This window comes from Pollachius pollachius, assembly GCF_949987615.1.
Source record: "Pollachius pollachius genome assembly, chromosome: 6".
In the NCBI taxonomy this organism is placed as follows: domain Eukaryota; kingdom Metazoa; phylum Chordata; class Actinopteri; order Gadiformes; family Gadidae; genus Pollachius; species Pollachius pollachius.
This window is the reverse complement of record NC_136939.1, coordinates 13,176,699-13,201,446: the sequence shown is the minus strand read 5'-3', so window position 1 is coordinate 13,201,446 and position 24,748 is coordinate 13,176,699. Positions and strand designations below refer to the sequence as shown.

The 24,748-nt window shown below is 46.6% G+C and overlaps 1 protein-coding gene across 3 annotated transcripts; it reads left to right on the top strand.

Moving 5' to 3' along the window:
• The first annotated feature begins 118 nt into the window (after nt 1–118).
• On the top strand, nt 119–23,829 carry LOC307077271 (F-BAR and double SH3 domains protein 2-like). Of its 3 annotated transcripts, none has more exons than XM_079738623.1 (20): nt 119–280; nt 2,341–2,438; nt 3,754–3,799; nt 6,817–6,893; nt 7,523–7,667; nt 8,919–9,052; nt 9,718–9,772; nt 9,963–10,091; nt 10,661–10,783; nt 11,912–12,007; nt 15,031–15,147; nt 16,454–16,552; nt 17,691–17,843; nt 18,361–18,495; nt 18,801–18,884; nt 19,561–19,747; nt 20,536–20,777; nt 21,050–21,296; nt 21,398–21,462; nt 22,107–23,829. In XM_079738623.1, the coding sequence occupies exons 1-20, from the start codon at nt 260–262 to the stop codon at nt 22,188–22,190; spliced, it is 2,337 nt and encodes a 778-aa protein (XP_079594749.1). In that variant the 5' UTR covers nt 119–259; the 3' UTR covers nt 22,191–23,829. The 3 variants fall into 3 exon arrangements, with proteins under 3 accessions (XP_079594749.1, XP_079594748.1, XP_079594747.1); XM_079738622.1 differs by having other exon boundaries at nt 20,536–20,780; XM_079738621.1 differs by having other exon boundaries at nt 20,536–20,813.
• Nucleotides 23,830–24,748: the final 919 nt, after the last annotated feature.

Sequence of the window (24,748 nt, the reverse complement as noted above, 5' to 3'; positions counted from 1 at the left end):
TTTCCCTCGCCACCGGAAACCCCACTAAATGGAAAACTTGGCTTTTATGTGCCTCGGGGCTGCTTGTATTTTCAACGGGACTCTGACGGTGTAGTCTTCTCGGGTTTGGATCGTCATGGCCGCTTGACCCAAGGCTGAAGGCTGTAATGTACTGAGCGTGTTTTCCCGTCCTCTCCTCAATCACTTTTTCTTTAAACGCCAACGCAAAGTTTACCGGGATACTTTTTTCCATTTGGTGTTGTTTTTATGACAAATCAGAATGCAACCCCCTCCAAGGAAGGTGAGTGGTCCCGTCCCGTTGTAAGCAGAGGCTACTTGTCTGCAAACGTCTCGACGACATGGTGCATGTTTGAATGTTGGAAATATTGGCTTTGTTACACACAGATCACTTTGAAAATAAGTGTATTTCTTTATTTGTGGAGAGTTGTACTGCTTTGTAGGACTAGATAATCAATTTTACATGCGGTGCTCCAAGGAATCTGCGAAAGAAAAAAAAACAACATTTTAAAGATGTGTCCCATGTGTATCCAATTTTGTGGGAAAATGAGAAAGCAACTTATTGTGAGAATGTGGTCTGTTTGGTTGACTTCAAAGCAGACGCGTATTTAGCGGAGGTTAAGTAAAGATAGAGAAAGCGCACTGCTGTAGGAAAATGTTTATATGGGATCAAGTTACAGAAACATGGCTCAACCTTTCAGAAATGGACCATTTGTGTTCCAGTTAGTTTTGAAAAACACTTTCAATTATATGATGTTTCTTTGACAATGTGTAGACCATTTCGAGAATTTTTACGCTTATGTTATTTCTATTTATAATCTTTATATTTGTTATACATTCATCTTTTTTTTTATCGCGCCTCCGATGTATGTGGATTCGTCCTATCACCCTTCAGGTCATTATTATCTAAGGTTAAATCTACTGATTTGAATCGGGTGATGCACTTAGGATTGATGTTTAATGAATAATATTTTAAATATGCAACTAGGCTATACCATCCTAGCGCTGGATTGTTGTTTCCTCGAAGTTAATCTGTGAGTTTTTTTCCTTTTGCACTGCCTATCATTCCATTAAAGTTCATACAATAGTGAAATATATGTTTACATATAGACAACGTTTATTGTTTGTAATTAGGAAATAGATTGTTCGTAATCGTTACATACAATCCACATTTGAATTTTTTTTGCAGTTCATCGATCAAAAGTAGTTGTACTTGACAAAACGAGACACATTAAAACATATTGATACCCATATAAGATGTAATTGGTAAATATCCAAACAAAGTGCTGAATAAACAATCCACGCTATAGTTTGGGTTTTCTTAGGACGAGGTAAGTCCCCTTAATACATATCAAATGATGAGGCTGTGGTTTAGCTCTATTGCCCCTTGTACAGCCTGTTCATCACGTTTTTTTTTATTAAATAGGCTACCTTATACCATATCTTATCACTTTGCAAGTGGCACATGATAACTCGGGACGAGGAAGTGTTTAGGAGAAAGGCTTATTTAACTTTCAAAATCGTAATATACTTTTGCAGTCTAGTCGTTCGTTATTTCCTTATCTTCCTCATTCAACATAATATTATAACACTGGGCCAATTGATACTATGGAACCATTGTCGTATTATACTAAGTCACTTAGAAATGCATGGAGAATGCAACAGCTGCTTGCGCCAAGAAAATACTATGCTAAGTGATTATGACAGTGGTGATTACAATGGCAAATATATATATAATGAGAAATTAGGTGAACAGCCACCAAGCAAATCACTGCTTTAATAAAGGCCCTACACATGCCTTTTTCTTTTGTGGCTTTAATCCACCAATCAGGAGGCTCCTACCTTTACCTTGAAATTGTATAATGTAGATTGTTGGCCTCTACTAGCTGGAGTGTATTGATTGGTTATCATCTGCTGTTGCGTCACACCCTGCTGGACTACTTGGCAAAAGCACCTTGGTTGGATTGACAATGTCCACAGTCTACATGGCATCCTTGAGCAAGATGTCCTTACCCCATTGTGCTCCTTAATGACTGTATTCACCGGATAAAATATTCAGACTTCTCAAGAGTACTTTATCCAGGGGGAGGTTATTTCAGTTTCTGTTACAATTGCTCTGGCAAAAATAAAATTCAGTTAAAACCTTTTAGAATATAAATTAAAACCATAATGCAAAAAAATACAGCAAGTCAGAGATATGCTCATGAACACACACATAAAAAAAGGATATGTGTTACCATAAAACACAGGCTGGCGAAAAAGCAAATACAACCATCTGCTTAATAACTCCTATAACAAATGTGTGCAACATCTAAATGATCCACCTGCGTGCGTGTGAACCAGGTGCGAGTGACCCAGGAGCTGAAGCAGACGCATGCTGAGCAGCTGAGCCGGTTACAAGTCAAACACCAGACGGAGTGTGACCTCCTGGAGGACCTCAGGTGAGGACAGTCCCGCTCAAGGGCTCTTATTTTGGAGGAGCTGAGTAGAGCTGTGGCAGGGGTTGTTGTTTTGTTGTTTGCAGGGAGGGTGACGCAGTCATTTGGCCCTTAAAGGACATTAAATGTGGTTTCTGATGGAAATTGTTAAAAAATACATACTTTGTATTTTGTTTAAAGGCTTTTTTTAAAGGGCCGAGAAATAGGTGCGGAAAGTGATGATAGCATTTCCCTTGCCGGTCCGCTCTGCCATTGGTGGTTATTAAGAGTTGAAGAGATCCTCCCACTTTTCTGGAAACAGCTGGAAGTGAAGGGTCACAAAGAACCTCCAGATGTTCTGGCTGCCCGGAGAAAAGGCACACAAAAAAGGAAAAGAAAGAATGAGCGAAAGAAAGAGAAAAAATATTGTAATTGGAGGGACGGAGAATGTGGGGATATGGAGGGGGAGGGTGGGGGTAGGGGACGCCGTGATAGCATTCTGTAGTCGTGCTCGGGAGATGATTCAGCAAAAATAAAAAATGGAAAACGAGAACGAATTGAGTCTGGTTTCTGTCAAACATTATGGGGAGGGAGGAAAAGGCAAAAGATACCAGAAAAGGAGCTTGTGTGTGTGTGTGTGTGTGTGTGTGTGTAACTAAAGGCTGAGTAATCAACAAAATACACACACAAGTAAACAGAAGGGGACTTCATGGAGATGTAGGCTCCAAGGAAATCAGACAGTAGTTTTATTTTCATTTTCTGGTATTTTTGGAGTGAGGCGCATCGGACTTGCCCAGGCATGATTTAATGACGTTGACGTGTAATAGTGCGACTGCCTGGAGCTTTTTGGTGTCTGGGGTCAATGACTGGGAGGTTAACATCAGATCCTTATTTAATGACCCCCTTGTTAAGACTTCAAAACACACTGAAAGGGAGTTTTCGGTTACATTTTGTGACTTCCATGTCCTTCTTTGGTCTAACTGTGCGTCACAGTTGCAGACAGAACGACACACAGAGTCACGGCAGTGTGGACCGGCCAACACATTTCTCTTCAGAAAGAATTTCTGAAGAGAAATGTGCTTGCAGAGGTGGAGCACTCATAGAAACATACTGTGTTCCTTCAGAGGTTCTTGGGGTTGGCTGGCTGCGAGGGAGAATGGGCTGTGTGTTATGACCTCCACCTCCCAACCCACTGTGATTATATTACTGAAGGAAGCACACAGAGAAATACACAGTTATAGTTTGGCAGCAAGTCAATGGCCATTGCAGTTGTTCCCTCATTAAGTTCTACTGACATTGGTTTGTTGAGGCATCTTGTTCTTCCTTTGTATTCCTCCAGGACTTTTAGCCAGAAGAAGGCAGCGGTGGACAGAGACTATGCCCAGGTGAGTGAGATCCTTTGCTCCTTCCCATTGAGTGTGCTATCCATGACATGAATCCAAACAACACACAACAACACAACCAATGTCAAAAGGGCTTCATCAACATCAAAACAAACCCTCTACCCCCCCCCCCCTCAAATATTGCGTCACATATACACATATACACCAGGTTCAAACACTTGTGTGTGTGTGTTCTTACGCTGTGGTGCCAGGAAAAATGTCGCTATTCATCTTGTGGTCATAGAACTAGATCCATTCATGGGAACCCCAAACCCCAATAGAGAGGCCCACCATGTCAGCCACACCCCGGCTCCGACTCACTCCCACCCTGGCCGTGTTATTCTGCCCTGGCTTACCTGGGATGTCCCCCCCCCCCAAGCCAACCACTACCCAAAAACCCTTTTCCGCTCTCCTTGACTCTGTTCCGGCTTTGCAGGCCGGTGTGGAATGTGCAGCGCTGATGTTACAAGAAGGGGGAGGCATTGAGGAGGGGGGGAGTGATGGAGACGGAGGGAGCTCCACTTCTTTAGCTCCAACCCTGAGCCAATATCATCAAACCGTCCATCTGCGGCACGCGTGGCCCGCTGCACCGGCAGCGGTTGCATACAGTTTAGCGCATGTAGGACTTGGCAAGGGGCCCCTGGAAGTGAACCTTGTGGAGCTGAACTTCCTCAGGGCGGCTGCTCCCTGACTACTGTCATTACAGCCGCTTTGATTGACTGGGGCTTTATGCACCTGTTATAAGTGCTGACGTGTTGCCTTCATTGGGGTCCATGGAGATGGCCCATGTGGAACTAGGTTTGAGAGTTGTTTATCAAGCAAGTTCAGCTTTGCTATTCTACAATGTAGCAATGTGTGCCTTATCAATGCTGGGTTTACGGATGAACAGCTTTCACAAAATCGTCTTGTATAAATTAATAAGACAAACTCATAAAGCATTGATGCTTTCAGTGTTGATGCACCATTAACTATGGTGTTCATGCTGCATTAATTCGCTTGTTAGCGCCACATTATGTATGCTGTTAATGCTGCGTTAATTATGTTGTGAACGCTGCGTTAACTATGTTGTTATTGCTGACACCTCCTTCCCATTTGAAATGGGTACTGGTTCCTAGAAATGTATTAATACGTCGTAATTCATGGATATGTTTAAATCCAGCTGAAGAACATTGAGTCCAAGTCGTAAGGCTCATATGAGACTGTGGCATTTACTATGGTCCCCCTAAAAGTCACCTAACCTTCACGGTGTTCATTTCAATGCAGAGGTTAAAGGTCGGGGTTTCCACGAAACGCTTAACTATGTGCTTCATGCCAGTGTGCAAACAAACGTCTCCGTGTTGACGTGGCTGTGTTTTGAAGGTATTTCGAGTCCGAGCTTTACTTTGTCTGCATTTTCAAGACGCTGCAGTTTGTCCTAATAAATCACGTGCGGGCGCGTCCCAGTCCTACGTGTTCACCCTCCTTCCTGGTGACCTCTGACAAGCTGACCCGCGGAGAAGCCAGAGGGCAGGAGAAAAAAGGGATGACACTGCACTAAAGCAAATAAAGGATGTTGTTGTAGACGACATGGCACAGAACAGCTGTAACCGTTACTGTCAAGCCTCTGAAGAGCGGTGCAATCTGGAAGCACCGCATTCAGCCTGATGAAGTGTTGCGCCTGATTTCAGAGAGACGTGCTGAGTCTTTCTAGACGCTCTCATTTGTTTTGAGAAAAGTGCCCGACATGCTTTTATCTGGCAGAAACCTTTTCATTTGATTAAACCTTTTGTTTAGCCAGGTAGATCACACGTTGAGATAAAATTACCCAAACTATCTTTAGTAATGGCGACCTGGCCAAGAGGGCTGCACTGCACAGTCTTAAATACATCATGAACCAACAACAGAAAATACAACCTTTCGGCGATATTCCACATTTGGCGCCAGAAGTTGCAAAAGACCTCCTTTGCTCATTCGTTCAAAGACACATTTTTGAATGTGCTGTTTGTTTGTTTGTTTGTTTGTTTGTGTAGCCTCTCTCCTCTGCATCCCCTCTTTGAGACAGTTTTTGTCCGGGCGATGTGGAAGTAGCAGGTGTCTTCACTGGGTGTCAATGGCGCCCTGTGTGTCTGGTGGCCCGCGAGCCCTTGCAAGCGTGCCAGTAATGTGATCAATTAGACACCGGCCGCACGATAGGGCTTGAATCAAAGTGGGCCAGGGCGGCTCTGAAAACCCCAACTCCCCTTTTTAGTCCCCCCCAGCCCCATCTCCCCTCTTCCCTTACAGCTGCCGCTGTTTGATATTCAAATCACAGGGAGCAATAAAATGACCCCCACTGTGTGTGGCTCTTCCTCTGCATCTATCGCCACATCCCCCCCCCCCCCCCCCCCCCCCCCCCCCAAAGCCTAACCTCCTCCTCTACCTCCCCCACCTCCGTAACATCGACCCGCCCCCCAACTGGGTCTGTGTGACTCCCCACAATGAAGAGGTTTGTGGCGGTGGGAAGGAGCACCCAACATCAGCACCCCTCAGCAGGGGGTCTCACCCCTCCTGGGGTGGGGGGGGGCGCTTGTCACCCTGATGGCGGCACGGCCAGCCGTTGTAACTCATGCCTCAAGCTGTAACCACGGACATGGATAGGTGAGCCCTCCTCCGAGTGGTTCGTAGGTAGGTCAGAGTCAGGGTTCGAGTTGTACATCAACTTTATTACGCAATCACAACGTGAGAATTGTAAGATTGATGGATATTCGACATTAGATCTTTATTGTCCATTTCTGGAAGTTTGGCTTCCGCTTCACAGTAGGAACATAGTACAAACCAATATGACGCAATAAAACATCACAACATTCCCTGGGTGGAATGACCTGTGACCCTGTCTCCGGGCGGCGACTAAGAGGTTGCCCCTGGAGTCTCCCACAATCCCCTTGGCTCTTTGAGGCTCGGGGGAACCCCACACTTTATAGTCCCAAGGTCAGCGGGGTCAGTGTCCCCTGGGAGAGGAAGGGTCCTGCGAGGCCTTTCACCGTGCATCCTGCTGTTCACAGGCTCTCCAGAAACTGGCCAACCAGTACCTGAAGAAGGAATGGCCCGACCTTCCGGCGGACGAACCAGCTGATCACAGGTCAGTGTTCATGGTCCCTGCTGGTAGATAACTTGGTTTGTGTCCGTAGTGATAATGAGGCCAGGCTTGGAATAAGATGTTTTTTGGTTTCCCCCAAATTGACTGTGGAATTTCACCATTAATTCCTCCAGTCTACGTTATAGAACCTGGTTCGTCGTATTAGCCGTTGTAATAACCCTAAAGGGACACTCCTTATGTGGAACTGTAATGCAAATGAAGCGACAGCTTTGCATGTTCCACGGTCTTCACAGGCTTCAACTCGTCATCCATTATCAGGATTAGCATTCAGACCTGTAGCTGAGTATGCAAAGTGGACTGAGGTCATCACAGAGCGTGTATTCATTGGCGGACCTTTATCATGACTAACACAGGGCTAGGAACAAACGCGGAAGGAGGAGGGGAATATGTGTGTGTGTGCAAACCAAAACCATTGCAATATCACAAATCAAAACAGAGCGTGTGTGTGTGTGTGTGTGTGGGTGTGTGGGTGGGGATGGTCTCCCTTGTGTGTGTGTGTGTTTGGTGTGTGTGTGTGCGTGTGTGTGTGTGTGTGTTGATGGCCTCCCGTGTGTGTGTGTGTGTGTGTTTGTGTGTGTCTTTGGGTGTTGGCTCTGCCCCCTCCCCAACAGGAACATGTACTGCGTGTGGAGGTCCTACCTGGAGGGCACGGTGCAGCTGAGCCAGACCCGGACCAGCGCCTGCGACCTCTATAAGGCCCAGGTGGCCGAGCCGGCCAAGGCCGCACGGCTCCAGAAGGACCTGGAGCTCCGGAAGGTACCATTAGACAAGGGGAGGGGGGTGGGTGGCTGTACTGTTCTGGGGTTATTCGAATGGGCCATATGGATGAAGCCCCCACTAATGTGTCCTGCAAAAGAGATTCCCTAGTATTTTCCAACGTTTTTTATGTCTACGTTGTATTCTAATGGATACTTCATTGGGGTCACTTGAGCATCAGATAAAAGGTTCAAGTGGTTCAGCCTTATCTCTAACATATCTCCTCTGATTAATGCCCAATATCCATGACCCATTATCCACACGCTCAAAGTTCAGTCTCGCTGTGAACTGATCCCAGTCCAGTGTTACCGCGGAGCCTCATCTCACCATGATGGCCGGTGTCGACGTGAACCCTTGTTTTCTTTTTGAGATCAAGGGTCTCAATGTCCCCAGAATGGCCTTTTCCGAACCTACTGACTAATTGCGCGTCAAGATTGACCTGGCTGACTAAACAGGGTATTGCCATACGAGTACTTTGCAAAAGTTTATATCACAAATAACAAATTTCTACTGCTCTGTCTCTCGGCAGTCAATTGGTTTCTCGGATGATATTGGTAACGGATGTTGTAGTGAAGAAAGGCGAGATTGTCAAGATGATTTAATCACTAAGGCCCGTACCGTCCTTTATCTCATCTTCAGAACCCTGACTAGTCGTATGGGGTTTAACTCGCTCCAGAACTCAAATGCATGCTGTCCTGTCCTCTTAGCCTATAAGTACACCACAGGTCATCTGTCAATCACCGTTCTGGGCATTTGTGTAGCTGCCTGTTTGTATTTGTACAGCTGTGCTCAAACTGTTACAAAACTGACAGCTCCTTTTTTTCCAAAAGAGGAACATTGCAGCGAGCCAGGTCTAACCAGCCAGGTCCCCCCCCCCAATTGTATTTTATTTATGAGAACTGAAAATGACATTAGCATTTTGGCCTATTGTTTTGTTAACCAAGCACACAGACAAGGTCTGCCTGCCATAAAAGCTGCAGCCCATTCCAATTGCTCTCGTGCGTATCATTAATGCACCACTTTACTTGTGATCTGAAGCGATTGAGAGGCGATTCAATCGCCTCTCAAAGCTACTGTAGGATTTCTGATGATAGGATTGGATTGGTCTTTATGTGGCTATGTGTGTATGTTGGGGTATATGCTTCATCTCTTCTGATTATCTTTGGTTATCGTTTCCACACATCTATTTGAATGACGTTTTATGAAATGAACGCGGTGCATTCCTGAACCATTCCTCTGGTGTCTGCCCAGTGTGTGGAGCAGCTGACGGAGGTGCAGGCGGGGCTGCAGGAGTCGGTGAAGGACCTCAGCAAGAGCAGGAAGAAGTACCAGGAGACGGAGGTCCTGGCCCAGGCCGTGCGCGAGAAGGCCGAGCTGGAAGCAAAGTATGCGCTGCTCTTATCTGCCGACCAATCGACCACAACGCAGGCACACTAGGAATTTCTTACAATTCGTAGGATAGTGTTTCAGACACAGTGTCTGACACTGAACTGGACACCAACCCCTTGACCAAAGCAGGCGTTTGTTTTTTGTTGCTGGCTGCAGGGGACCTTGCTACAGTTCTGCTATTGATTGTGTCTGTTTTGTTAGGTTTTAAAGTGTTAGGCGAATATTCTCAGTGGAAGGTTTTCCTCTCCCTTTCACAGCGCATTGGGGGACATTTTAAAAGTATTGAAAATATATTGGATGTCACATCCGGAACATTGACGTTGGGTGCAATTCTGATGCAATACGCTTATTGTCCTGGAAGTTTGTACTTTATTCTCTCACATCCCTAAAGTAATTATATTTTTGGTTTCTGCTTGCTTTGCCTGCCCGCATTACATCATGTGGCATACCACGGTTTTATCATTGGTGGGCTGAAAGCCAATCAGGGGGGGCACTTTGTTACAACATAACTATTGCTCATATTGCATACTTAAGCTGTATTGTGCAACCCGAGCGCGCTGATTAGTTGGCGTGCTTCATTTTGGAGGTGCTCTACTACAACTAAAACAGATGCAACACTTAAGACAATAATGCACATGCGTCCTACCTGTGTTCCTCTCAGGTCTAAGCTGAGTCTCTTCCAGTCCAGATCTAGTCTTCAGAGGGCTAGTGTCAAGGTAAGCAAAAAACTCAAGGAGCAACAAGGAGTGTTGCAATATTGAGAGCCAAAGAACCAACCTCAGGCCCATCTCCTCTCACAAAACCCAAACCGCACGCACGCATGAATCCACGCCCGACATTCTATCGCTCTTCCCACCCTCCCTGAGTGGGGGGCCTAACGTTGATGTGTCAACCGTGTCCCCGCAGCTCAAAGCCAAGAGGAGCGAGTGCAACTCCAAGGCCTCACACGCCCGCAACGACTACCTGCTCACGCTAGCCGCCGCCAACGCTCACCAGCAGCGCTACTACGAGAACGACCTCATGGACTGCATCAAGGCAAGTGTGTGTGTGGGTGCACCTGCTGTTGTGTGTGTGTGTGTGTGTGTGTGTGTGTGTGTGTGGGTGTGTGTGGGTCTTAACATTTTAGTCATTTAACACTAAAACCCAAAGCACTCAGCCGTGTCGGGACAAACGCAAGATAGTTTTCAAGGGTTTCCCGTCCAAAATAGACAGAGTCCGACACGAAGCGTGCAAAAAAAACTGCAGCCCTGCTACATTCACGCTCCGTGTCTTTTGCTCCGTTAAAATTTTTATGATTCAATTCATTTTCCATGTTCCGTGTGCCCTGGGCTTGACTGACTGAAGGTCAAATTGAGGCAGAGTGCTGCACAACGTCATTTGAAATAAACCACAGGACAGAGTGTGCACAGTAGCTCTAGGAATCAGAAGGTCTGCTACATTTTCTATTTTTTAATGAGTGGATATAAGGAGAGATAGACAATAGGTAGGTAGGTAGAGGGTTGGATGAACATCTGGATGGGACGAATGGAGATATTGGAGATGTTCCTCAGAGCCTCCCTACGCCGACAGTCACAAGGCTGGCTCGTATGTGTTTGGTCTCCCAGGTTTTGGACGGAAGGATCCACGAGCAAGTGAAGGACTACCTAGTGTCCATGTGCCAGACGGAGCTGGACACCTACCAGGTGGTGCACACCACCTTCAACCAGCTCCTGGACAGCTCCAAAGAGGTGAGCAGAACTCCCCACCCACGCTGCACCCTTCCTTGTATTCCTATTAAAGCTCGGGTAAAACGAAAGTTTCTTCATCTACAGTAAAGTTTACCGCCCGATACTGTTATTATTAGTATTTGGCCAGAACAAAAAAGACAAATGTTAAACCCAAATCCTAGACCAGATATCTCAAATTCGAGGGATCCCCATTATCGCTATCATATCAATGTTTCATTATACGTGTCTCCACTCTCCAAACATTCACATCTGAGTCCCCAGCGCTTCATGTTGTTGTCTTAGGCGAGCCGTGCAGATAACAACCCCCTTCCCTTCGTCTCCCCGTACATGTGTCTAATGAGTCGAGAGGCTTGAGTTACCCTCCCCATCTCGGATGGCACCGCCGGCTCGCCCAGTCACCTGAGCTCCAAGAGGAGGGCTCAACTTGACACCCAAGCACCCAGTGTCCACCCAGGCCAGTGTGTCTGTGTCTCAGGCAGGCGGCGGGGGCTACCATGTGGCCGCCCCGACACCCTGTCTTGTTTGACCCCTGTTTCAGCCCAACCGCCTCGTGTACTTTCCATTCAGGCGGACTCCCGCCCTACAATAGAAGGCACACGCACGCGCGCACACACACACACACACACACACACACACACACACACACACACACACACACACACACACACACACACACACACACACACACACACACACACACACACACACACACACATACACACAATGCCGTTGTGTTTGTGTGCATGCATGTGTGTGTTTGTTTATGTTTTGGCCATCTGTTCTATCAGTCGGTGAAAGTCCCTCTAACTAGCCTTAGCAGGATTTCAGTGGACTCGGTGGAGCTAGCCAATCCAAGCCTTGGTCATTGTTTTCTCTCGCATCTGTCCATTCAAAATATATCAAATAGGTCAAATGATTTTAATTTAATTCCAGTTCAGTGTTTCCCTTGTGCAGCCCCAACACAAGATTATATTCACTTTCAATTAGTGTAGTTCAGTAGACTTTAGCTTTTTAAAGTTCTCTCAGGGAAGGACTTCAAGCCAAAACCCAAATGAAAGCATTAACGTGGAGCCCAAGGTTGTGAACCTAAAGGATCTCTCTGTAAAGGATCTCCTCTCCTTCCAACAGGTGCTGCAGGAGTTCCACCAGCAGCTCTTTGTGCAGAGGAACCCCACGTTCCACAAGGCTCCGGACTTCCTGTTCCAGCCCAGCGACTCAGACACGGTAAGCCCTCCGCCTGAAGGACCCTATGGACCTGGGCACCGTCACGCGGTGGCCAGGAGGAAGTCAAGGGTGGTTCAGTTGTTTCCGCTTTTTCAGCCCAACCGTGCTAAAATACGACGTGCAGGATAAGGGACGCAAGAACCCAACGGTGCGAGATACAAGGCGATGGAGAAGGCCATGGCGAAGCTTTTGGTTTTTTGCAAACACATTTCCCTAAGACCTGCCATCCAACCCCAGAGCACCTCCCCCTGCGATCTCCTGCTCCGACTGGCCGAAAGAGGTGTAGCTGGGTCGGGGTGGTCCCCGCGGAGTCGACCCTCGCGCCAGTGTGTCGCTTGGAAAGCTCTGGTAGCCACGAGACAGTCGAACCCTTGCATGTTTGAGCCCTGGCGAGGACGGTTGTGCGTGACATAAAGGTTAACGAAACTGAGAAGAGAACCGAAATGGGGAACAGTCCAACAATAGGGGGTACTAAATCAAACACCAACGGTGACCTACAGCGTCAACATTAGCGTGTGTGCCGTCACACTTCCCTCACAAAAAGTCACTCATTTATTCCAGCGCTGCTTATGTCAGCGCAACGTCCGCGCGTAGCTTCCCGTGCAGGTCTACGACCTCCTCGGTGTCACTCAGGTCAGGGCCTCCACCGCCAGCTCTGTGCGCCCGTGGCCCTACATCCCCCATCCATCCCCACCCTTCCTCCCCCCCCCCTGCCTCCCTACCTCCACCTCCTCTTCCCTCTGCCCCCCCCCCCAGCCCCAGTCAGCTGGACACACTGGACAAGTTGTTTGGAGAAAGCGGCGCGACGGCTGCATGCTCACGTTGTTTTCGTTGGGAGTCAAACAAGCGGCCGCCTGTTCCCTAAAGAAAACATTAGTCATGGAGAGGTGCCCAGACCGTCCACCCCCCCACACCCTAACCACGCCCCGCCCACTTTACACCCCCCCCCTCCCTCCACCACCCTATACAGCATGCAGGCGCTGAGCCAGATCGAGGGATCCGGTAGAGAGCGGTGAAGGCGGGTGGGGTGGATGGACGGTGGGTGGGGGGGAGGCCAGGTCAGAGGGGCCGGTTGAGCCGAGCCCATCTGCAAAAAGGGGGCATTGTAAGAGGGCCTCAACTGAGCGCGCTCACAGCCCAACTCCTCGTGCACACACAGACACACACACACATGCACAAACACAACACACACACACACACACACACACACACACACACACACACACACACACGTGTACATGACACACACACACACACACACACGTACATAACACTCACACAGAGGGACAGAAAACACACACACACACACACACAGAACGCACAAACAGATACAGAAGAAAAAGACACACAGAGCACACACACATGCATACATACACACACACAAACATACACACGCACACATTTATGCCAAACAAACATGCATACGTACATGCGGGAGTTCAACATGGCCGTGGAGTCTCTCCGGGTATAACTCGTGGCCTTACAGCCAGCTCCTGCTCGACAAACCCTCTCACATAACTCCTCAACCTTGGCCCTTTATATCCCTATTCCCTCTCTGACCTGTTCTGTCTCTCATAACCTCGTAGCCCAGTTAGCCCACACAACCGTACCTTTCTCAGTTAGACTACTTTGGTGGCTGCGGGAATGAGTTGATTTATTCCTTGCATGGTATTTTTAGAGATGTCTGACCAGTTACTGCAGAGGATTCAGCATGAGCAGAATTAGCACTAGCTAGCCCTTAAACAAATGTCGCACCGCATGTCGGGCAACCAACAGAGCATCACCACTCTCCCATAAGGAGCCTGCTTGGGAGATAGGAGAACTGGCTGATTGAATATAAGAGTTTTGTTACAGATAAAACAAATCTTCAATAAGATGCCATTAGAATTGAATTGATTCTTACACCAAACCATTATCATTTACCATAAGATAGATAGGATAATACAATAAAGACATTTAGAGATCTTGGTGAGAGCTCAAGCTTTGGTCTGGACATAGCTGTTCATTCTGTTTCCTGATTCCCAGGATTCAAACCATAAATGATCTCAAAAGAACAAAAGCGACCAAAAACAGGATTTAAATAACTTTGTCTCTGCTTGTCCTCTCTTTACACTTTCAATTCCTCGGATGAATGACACAGAATCTCTGCGCTCAAACCCACGGGGTTAAACTCAATGACTCAGAACTGGGGTATGAATATCCTGTGCCATCCCAAATGTCCTTTCATCCACTCACGCGAGGCCTCAGGCATCCCTCCCATGAAGGGAGTGAACCAGCGGGCGACTGCAACTCAAATCACTGCTGCACGAGACATGTGCCGAGCATCACAGTTATGAAACAAAGTGTGTGGGGATGAGTTGTGAGTTATATGGAGGATGTGTCGTTGTGGAGGAAAAGCCACAGAGAAGGCTGAAGCGGGGCCATGTGTGGCAGAGCTCGGCTCTGGCCTGATGGAGAAATGCAACAGTTCTGCTTTGTGTTTTATAGTTCCCACGTGGCCAAGCCATAATTCACACCATGATCGTTTTTGTCTTGTTTTTGACATCAAAGCAACACGAAATGCATGTACATGCAATAATTGCCATTGTGCAGTCGTGGTATAGATGAGGGGCCGCCGCTGTATAATAATATGTCCTAACAATGATGTTTAAAATATTTCAATACGTTTTAGAGTTTTGGTCTAATGTCATAGCTTAAATGATCATACATTTCAATATAATCCATTCTGAAACAGTGGATACTCAATAAATAAGCCCATATTTATTCATCATTTACCATTTAGGGAAATACAACATTTAATTGTGCTGATTGCTATTAGCTGTATTAATGTCTCTTCTATCTCTCTTCTCTCTCTCTTGCTCTTTCTATCTCCCTGTCCCTGTCTATGCCGCCCTCCCTCTCTCTCTTCCTCTCTCTGTCTCCCTCTCTCTCTCTCTCGCTCTCTCTCTCTCTCTTTCACTCTCTCTCTCTCTTTCACTCTCTCTCTCTCTATCCTATGTCTCCCCACCCGCCTGCGTCCCCAGGTGGTGCAGCTGGAGAAGGAGGGTGGAACGACGGAGGAGCACAGCCTGGACAAGGAGGCCCGCAAGTGGGCCAGCCGCGTGGCACGAGAATACAAGAGCATCATCCACACCCAGAGGGTGAGAGAGAGAGAGAGAGATAGAGAGAGAGAGAGGGAGAGAGAGAGAGGTGGAAAGAGGTAGAGAGAGAGAGAGAGAGAGAGAGAGAGAGAGAGAGAGAGAGAGAGAGAGAGAGAGAGAGAGAGAGAGAGAGTGAGAGAGGGAGAGGGAGAGGGAGAGTGAGAGAGTGAGAGAGGGAGAGAGAGAGGGAGAGGGAGAGAGAGGGAGAGAAAGAGAGAGATGCTTTCCATTTATTTTGTTGCAACATCACTGCTAAATCAGACCTCCCACGACAACCACAACCCCACCAGTATAACAAGTCCATTACTCAATATTGAAAGTTTTACTGGGAGCAATGTCAAAAAGAACCGTTGGCACTTCATGTAAGTGTTTAGGAATAGTTTGTGAACCCCCCCGTTCAGCCAAGCTTTCTTACTTTCTTTCCTCTGCATCTTATCATCCACAGGAAGTAATGCTTCCAGGACTTAAAATGAGCTGCCCTTATCAACAGTTTTATTATCACATCTGTTGCCAAGTACTGTTTCAGCAAGATATTTTTAACTTGGTGGTGACTGATGAATCAATCAATTGCCGCCAAAGAATGCTAAAAACACTTAAAGGCCCTTTAAAGAGAGGGTCCAAACACTGTCCTGAAAGCCCAGAAAACACAGGTTATCACTTCTTATTGGTTATCAGCTTGCAGCAATTGGAAGCAGCTTGGGAACAGCTGATTCAATAAAGAGCGCTGAACCAGAGATAGATTTTCTGAAGAAAATAACAATTCCAAACCCAAACAGCGAATACGCTCCCCTCCCCCAACCCAGATTCAAAACTATATATGAGAAAGGTCATAGTCTGATTTACAATAATCGGAAAGGTGTGTGTAATGTTAACCAGGAGGTAATAAAAAGACCAACGACGATGTGTAAATGCCTAAACATGGACTTGACACGCGATATGGAATGAGGTTTTGTTCCATCGGCCTTCCCCACATCATTGGTTTGTTATCTGGGCCCTCTGGATAACTGATAACAGCTCTGTCCAAACTCATAGATCAAATGCTTCCAGTAATCCAGAGGAAGACATCCCTTCCCGAAACCAGGAAATGAGTCACTATTTCTCTAGCCTGGTTCATAACCCTTTCATTCGGGTGTTGTTATTTTTATTGTTTAATTTGACTCGCGATATCTTTATTTTTTTTCTCCTTCATTTTTTTGACGACATTTTTTTAACGGTCAAGTCGCGGCTAGAGAGGAGGATTGTGCGTGCATGTGTGTGTGTGCGTCTCTCTTTACAGTTTGTGTTGTGTTTGTTGTTCTGTGGGCAGGCCTTGGAGGAGTACGGCACTCAGGAGAGCTCAGAGCAGAACATCAGTGAGATGGAGGCCAAGGCAGAGGCCGCCAGACAGAACCTACGCAGGGCAGAGGTACAGACCCTGTGACACTAACGCACCACACTAAAACCAATCAGAAATACTCTGTAAAGAGAGAGGAACCATTGACGAGGGACTCCTATCACAGCATAGTGTTTATGTGGTTGGGTGGTTATGTGTTTGTATTTGCGTTTCCTGTGCGTGTGCAAGCTATTGGGTGAACACTTTGACCACTTTGTCTGGCTCCTTTTGGCCCATACATCTTACTCCACCTACTGGTTGCAAAGTGTAATATCACTTTGCAAGGGAATTATCCCTTGCTGGCTTTAGAACATTTAATTGGTCACACTTCATAATAAGGGTACAATAATTAACCATTATTCATCAGATAATTATAAAGATAATGCCATTATTAGCCTTAACTAACAGTTTTTTAACAGTTAAACCTGGTAGGGGGTAAGGGGATTTGCTGAAGGATGCCTATATGTTAGTCTGGAGGCGTTGGGGATTTGCACCCAAAACAATTAAGTTGTGAGTCAAACACCTTAAACACTAGACTATCCTGTACAAGACTGTCCTTCCAGTGCTGCAGAGCTATACACAAACAAACAATATGTCAGGTCCTCTCTGGCCCTGTCCGCACACAAAGTTAGAATGCAATACTTTTGCAAAACAGGTTAGAGATATCCATAAAACTTAAATTGCCATTAAAAAACTGAAATGCTGTCAGCTAGGGTTGTCCAGCTTGCCCGGTGATAAACAATATGGACACTTGGACAACTTCCTTTGTTTACCTCTTGGTGCTTATGCGCTATGGCAACAATGACAAAAGCCTTCACAGCATACGTAATTCCATGCATGTCGCGAGGTAAAGCAGTCCATTCATAAGTGGTCACGGGGGATGCTTGTTCACACAGGGTCTCAAACACTGTGGATTTATCTGGTTACAAGATCTGAGCCCTGTCAGTTGTGTCACACACCCACACACACACACACACACACACACACACACACACACACACACACACACACACACACACACACACACACACACACATTCACACACACACACACACACACACACACACACACACAGACACAATGGTCGCAGTTGTGAAACCCCCGGAATAAATGCAGCCCTCTGATTGGTAGTGGTCTGACGTGACGCCCACTGTGTTGTCCGTGCCGACAGACGGTGAAGGTGAAGGCGGAGGCCCGCCTGGACCTGCTGAGGCAGGCGGGGGTTGCCGTGGAGACGTGGCTGAAGAGCGCCATGAACCAGGTGATGGAGGAGCTGGAGAACGAGCGGTGGGCCAACCTGGGGCCCCACGACCCCTCGCTTTCTGTAAGCACACAGTACCAGCACCCATATCACACAGTACCAGAGCCACACAGACCAGTACCAATACCAGTACCACTATAAACAGTACCAGCACTATACAGACCATTACCAATGCAAGTAACAATATAAAACAGTACCAGCACCAATATAACACCGTAGCAGTACCACAGTACCAGTACCAATAGAACACAGCTCCAGTACCAACACCAACCAAATCAGTTCCAGTCCAGTACCAGCCCCAGCACAACGCAGACCAGTCCAGTACCAGTAGCCAAACAACACAGACCAGTCCAGTACCAGCCCCAGCACAACACAGACCAGTCCAGTACCAGCCCCAGCACAACACAGACCAGTCCTGTACCAGTAGCCACACAACACAGACCAGTCCAGTACCAGTAGCAACACCAGCATCGGTACTGGTGTTGTTACATAACTAGAACTTATGCAGCAGCACTGCAGCAAACCCTTACCACTCTGTCAAATCCACCTCCTTGTCCTCTGCTACCTGTTGCTCCTCAAGGGCCCGGCTGACTTTGAGCGTGAGGACGAGGAGGAGACGGAGGACAGTGGGGAGGCTCTGGACGACAGCAGCTCCAGCCCCTCCAGCACCCTGAGGAACTACCCACTCACCTGCAAAGTGCTCTACTCCTACAAGGTAACCCCTGGCTCAGAGGGAAATGACCATAAGGGCTTCTAGGGTTATTCAGACACCAGAGCCATCTATTTATTGAAGTGTTTCATTTTTGTTGTCTTGTCACCTTATGCATCCGCATATTTTTATTCATTCAACATTTTTCTTGCACTTTAAACCATATAACCATCATGAACTAATGTTCATGTGGTCTATAGTAGTGTTTTTTAGAATAAAAAGAGTGAGAGAAATCTTGAGGGAAAACTCCAGCTCTGCTGCATTGGTGTGCAGTTTGAGGTTAACGTTCTCATGGCCCCCCTCTACATCAGTCGTGCCAGCCAGATGAGCTGACCATCGAGGAACAGGAGGTGTTGGAGGTCATCGACGATGGAGATATGGACGACTGGGTCAAGGTACACCAGATTATTCTAACTCATGGTCAAAGGTCAACGACCTGGCAATGACATTGCGAATGCCCTGATATACTTAAAACTCAGTCAGAATTTATGTGTTCCCATAGACTGTCATACTGCTGTTAAGCACGGCAATTTTTGACAGGGTACAATATAGTTTAGATATTTGGGCTGAGACAAGACGCATTTACATGTGCTTTTTAACCATATGCAGGCATAGATATAATGGAACATAGCGAAGGGGAAAGTGTGTAAATTGTGTAGTTTGGCTGAATATCCTGCACATACTTGAACATATTTGATTGCAAACCTGCCATTTTGTCAGAGCGAACACGCCAATTTTGATTACACTTTAAGTATATCAGGGCCCAATTAAACCCAATTAAAGAACAGTTCTTGGATCATATGTTTATGATTGTTTTCTTACACCGAAGTCCAACATTAAATATTAAAGTACATTTAGTTACAAAAAGGAAACACAAAGAGTACAGCATGTAAAGAAAAAGAAAAAATTGCATATTTTGCAACAAATGTTTTAAATGACCTTATGAACATGCACACATCTTATAAGCTAACATACACACATTGCATAACCATACCAAACATGCACACACAAACACGTTCAACCCTCTCTGCTGAGACCTCCACGCCGCTCCGCTCTCTGCTCCGCCACCAGGCCAGAAACCGCAGCGGGCAGGTGGGCTACGTCCCGGAGAAGTACCTCCAGCTGCCCTCCTCCAACAGCCTGCTGAGCATGCTGCAGTCCCTGGCCGCCCTGGACGCCCGCTCCCACTCCTCCAGCAACTCCACCGAGCCAGAGCTGGAGCCCCCCCCGTCTGCCGCCGCCAACGGAGACGCCAGCGGTGAGACGCGGCGCTCCCTGGCTCTTGTCCACGCCACCGGGCTACTCTTGGCTCATTCAACCTCAAAGCTGAATGTATCACTACCTGGTTCTCCTGCGTATTGGGTGAAGCATCGCTCATGTTGTGAATAGAGACTTGTTGTGAATAGAGTGTCCTATTGCAACATGGCATTAAGCAGTCTAGATTCAGTACCCGGGTGCTAACAGGGCCTTAGTCAGGAGCTAGCATAGCTAGGCATGTACTATAACTATGCACACAAACCGCCATGGAGACACCGTGTTTTATTGTCCCCAGGTCAAAATGATGTATGCTGTTGTCATAGGGGTTTATTGAGCTTTTGTAACCTTTTCCTTAGAGCCATTGAAGACCCCACTATTCAGCCATCCCCTTGTGTTATGTCAGATTGTACACAAAGACACTGTTGGCACACTATATTGAGCAGCTCTTCTCAAGGCCTCCTTTTTTTAAAGACTAGGATGACCATTTACCTTGTGTCCAATCATATTTGCAAATCTAAATTCAATAGTGTTAGCAAGGATGAAACGCATGGCCTCATCCGATCCCCCCCTTAGCTAGTCACACTAAGCATCTTGATTACGGAGATGAAAATTTATTGTATTACAATATTAATGACTGAATCGGGACGGACTGGGCTCATGGAGTATGGAGTATCGGCTACGACAAGATGATGACCTCTCTCTCTCTCTCTCTCTCTCTCTCTCTCTCTCTCTCTCTCTCTCTTTCTCTCTCTCTCTCTCCCCCCCCCCCCCCCCCCCACCCGACCTCAGTGTCGTTTGCCAAGGCGCTGTATGACTACGCGGGTCAGACGGAGGACGAGCTGTCCTTCCCCGAGGGTGCCATCATCCGCATCATGAGCCGGGAGACGCGGGAGGACGACGGCTTCTGGGAGGGCGAGTTCAACGGGATGGTGGGCGTGTTCCCCGCCGTGCTGGTGGAGGACCTGACCTCCGGCGGCGGCGGCAGCACCCCCAGTGAGGACGGAGACGCGCCCAGAGACCCCAGTGCACAGGTGGTCAGTCTGCAAGCGAGCACACACACATACAGGGTGAGACGTATAAACGCAGATGGACTCACACACGGATACCACTACACAAGGGATGCCACACACACACACACACACACACACACACACACACACACAGACACACACCCACAGACACACACACACACACCCACACACACACACGCACACAGATGAACACACAGATGAACACACACAAACACACAGATGAACACACAGACAGGTCCTAACGCCTTAGATCCCCCCTGTGCTCCCTGCAGGCCCCCACCTCTCCGCTGGCGTCCACACCGGTCGCCAGTGACCAGTCTCCCCGCAGTCCCTTCCAGCCGGGGCCCTTCCACAGCAGTCCCTGCCAGTCCAGCCCCATCCAGACGCCCACCTCCCTGGGGGCCTCCCCCCTGTCCAGCCCCTCCAGCACCGCTGCCTCCTCCCCCATCGGCCGCCCTCCATCCTACTCCAATGGACACCACAGGGTCCCGCCCGTGCCCCTGAAAAGCCCCCTTCAGAGTAAGAGCGCTGGGCTTTGCCTCTGTGAACCCCATCTCCAAATGATTTTCAATGCGTTGTGTTTATGCTGAGCGTGTTTGATGTGTTTCTCCTTTCCTCAGGTCCATCTCCAAGTTCTTCTCAGCCCCCCAAATACCCTGTCAATGCCTCTGGATCCATTCGTCCTGTAAGTTAACATGTGGGGGGGTTGGCTAGTTTTTCAACATTGCATGTCATTGAAGTCGGTTGTTATTTGAACATTTAAAAACATTCTTCAAAAAAAGAATAAATATATTGCAATGAGTTGCGAAACTGCCGCCAGGGTTAGTTTATTAGGGCCCGAACATCAAAGGAATGTTGTCCTTGACGCGGGGCAGCAGATCTCCACGGCGGGGCTTCAGAGTGTGGTTTCAGCTGTTCCTTCCACGGGCAGTGTGACTTTAAATACACAGTACACCCTCATGTCTTACCACTTTCCCTCCAGCAGTTCTTGTGCTTCTTCATTAGCGAGCATTTTCTAGTAGCCGAGGCAGAGCAATGCTAGAAAACCTCGGTCAGATCGACCTTAATCAAAGTATAACAAGAAGTGATAATACAACGTGTAGAGAAAACTGCTGGAGCAGCACAGTCCAATAACAGTGTACAAAGTGAGGCCCAAAATGCACACTGTATAATAGCCTTGATTGGACAGCGTAGGTGACATATTTAGCATGTTGTTCCCGTTCGAACTCCTTGCGATCGGAAAGTGACTTGGACGTGTGCAGACGGTGACAGAATTAAACCGTCAGTGTTTTTTTGCGGCTGGATCTCTAACATCTGTGTGGCCACCAGGTTCGAGCTGCCCCGCCCCCCCCGAAGCAGCACCCCCGTGGGCAGGTGAAGAGGAGGGAGGAGGTGGAGATCACGCTGGTCTAACGGGGAAAATAAAGCGAAAGCTCCTACGCTTTACAAACACATCTCCATATCAACGCCCGTTTGGAGCCGGCAGCAAAACAAGGGGACACCTGGTGGATTAAGCCCCTCCCTCCCTCCTGGTCAACCAATGGAAACTCCCGGCTCCCACTCTCTCTCTCAGCAGGATGGATCTTCAGTCTACTCTATGAGGCTTTGCCAGTATGTGTTTTTTCTCTAAATAGCCTTTTCTACATCTTTATCCCATCGGCATGCTCTTGTTAGCATGGTGGAAAGAACAACTATGTGCCTTTACCTTTTTGCAAACCTTTATTCAGTCTTCTACTTCTTCGGTTTTCTACTTCTTCTAGGTAAACGGTTCACTATATTCGAGCGATACCTTGTGGTTCCTCCTGTGACTCTCTATTCATGTCTCTTCTGTTTTCCTCTTATTGAACTGTATCTTCTTATCACACTAATTGTTATTTTCATAGTCAGGCTTTGAGTCTTGTTTCCTCGTTAAAAAAAGGAAAAGACAATAATTACTATGCAGTGAAGAGTCTTCTGGCGGGGGTAGAAGATGTGTTGTCGCTATACATATGGAAAACAGACCCCAGTCACAAAGAGGCTGGCCCTCTTTTTAAAGAAAAAACAAAACTAAGGGAAAGTGGCAATTGTAGTTCAAAGTGGTTTCATTGGGAAATAATCCTTTCTGACTTTGATAGTGAGATTAGGATCAAGTTTCGTACCGTTAATTGTATTTTTGATACACCCCCCCCCCCCCCCACAACAAACACAGCCCCATTTAACATTGTTTTCTAACAGCAAATTCTATATTTTCTAGCTGAGGGACATCCGAACAACTATATATTATGTCAATTCTTTCACTGTGTTATAAAAGTAAAAACTCTAGATTTGTCCTTCATACAAATACACTAACATAGGACTTAGGTAGATGGGTTATAGGGGAGTAGTACAACGGCCAGGAGTTCAGCAGGCGGATGCGGCCCATGACAGTGTTTATCCAGGCTGTTGGACCGGTGGCGTAGAGAGAGACGCAGGGCCTGACTCCCGCCTCTATGGCGGGGAAAACCTCCCGAGCTACGAGCTGCTAGCTGGCTATCCAGTGGAAATGTATATAGGCTATATATATACTAGCGAACATACTGAAGCACTTTTTGAGATATTTTGTGTTGTTTTTATCCCTTTTCAGTATTGCTGGTTGGTCTCTTTTGTGGACACTCCCATCGTTTGTTCTATTTTTCTTGTTTAGGCATTTCAGTTTACCAGTTATATAGGTATGATATTGTTGTCTTTTTTATTGCCCTAGAATTATTTAGCCTTTAAATAGCCATATTATAGGGTATTTTGTTGAGATTTGGGTATTATATTTCATCGTATTTTGAAATAATTATCGTTTACAGAGGGCTCGGAGATGGATATTGACAATTTTAAAAATAAATCTATTGAGACAAAAGTAAATTTGTTCAGATTAAAAAGATATCCTTCAGCCTTGTTGCTGTGTTCTCGTTGATCTCGTTGAGATCTGAATGTCATCAAACTTGTTTTTGAAGTTTACATTTACCCTGTTCTATATAAAGATCAAAAAACATTTTCTTTTCCCAATAAAAAAGGGAATTATTAACGTCATGTTGATCCTGGTAACGAATTGTATTATTTTGGGTAGGGGGAGGGGGGGGGGTGTTATTATCTGAAACTGAAATTCAGTTGGAAACTGCCCACAATGTCAATGTAACGCAAACTCTACATAAGTTGAGCATTACAGTTATATACCAGTGGATGATAAACTGTATTTATTGTGGACAAAATGTGAAATAAAATTAGCTGAAATAAAATGCATACTTGTTTCTATGTTTTCATTGCAGCCTTGCTTTCTTAAGTACACAAGGTTGAGAAAGAGAGTAAGAATAGAAAATAGACAATTGGTTTGTCTGCAATGTTAAGCGATGTGAGTGAAGAATGGTAAGAGAGACAAGGGGTAGAGATGGGTATACATACAGGTGGTTATCTAGGGAGTTAAGAGATGTAACATGTCTCTTCCTTCCAGACTTTAGAATTACACTCTGCAGAAAGACTGGTTACTTCTGTTTATCGTTTGCTTTAAAAGGAGTTGATGACACAAAGTCTAGGTGACTCAAATTGATGGATCTCATTCCAGAGAACTGCAGATCTTTGTCCATATGAAGGTCACTCTAAAAGGATTACATGTTCCTGAGATGCTTGTAGGACATCACAAATAAATACCCAGTTGGCCAGGGTCAGAAGCTATGAATTGATTGATTTATTGAGGGATTATTGATTCAACATCAACACCAAGAACACTTACCACCACTCGGTCAGAAATGAAGACTAGTGGGCTGGCCACCATAGTAACAGCTTATAATTGTACATAAAAACAGATGCACAACAAACATTTTCAGGCAACAGAATAAAATTCAATGGAAGCCAAAGTACAGTTAAAAACCAAAAATAATCACCTGGAAGTACACTTTTAAAATAATCAATCTAAAAATTGAGAATCTGCGTTTGCTTCTCAGACCCAGCAACCAATTAATTTTTGG

Bases quoted from the DNA above. Each gene is read 5' to 3' on its own strand.
- LOC307077271 (XM_079738621.1), top strand. From the start codon at position 260: ATGCAACCCCCTCCAAGGAAG. The intron at 10,092-10,660 runs GCAAGTGTGTGT...TTGGTCTCCCAG, and splicing joins ACCTCATGGACTGCATCAAG to GTTTTGGACGGAAGGATCCA. The intron at 10,784-11,911 runs GTGAGCAGAACT...TCCTTCCAACAG, and splicing joins TCCTGGACAGCTCCAAAGAG to GTGCTGCAGGAGTTCCACCA.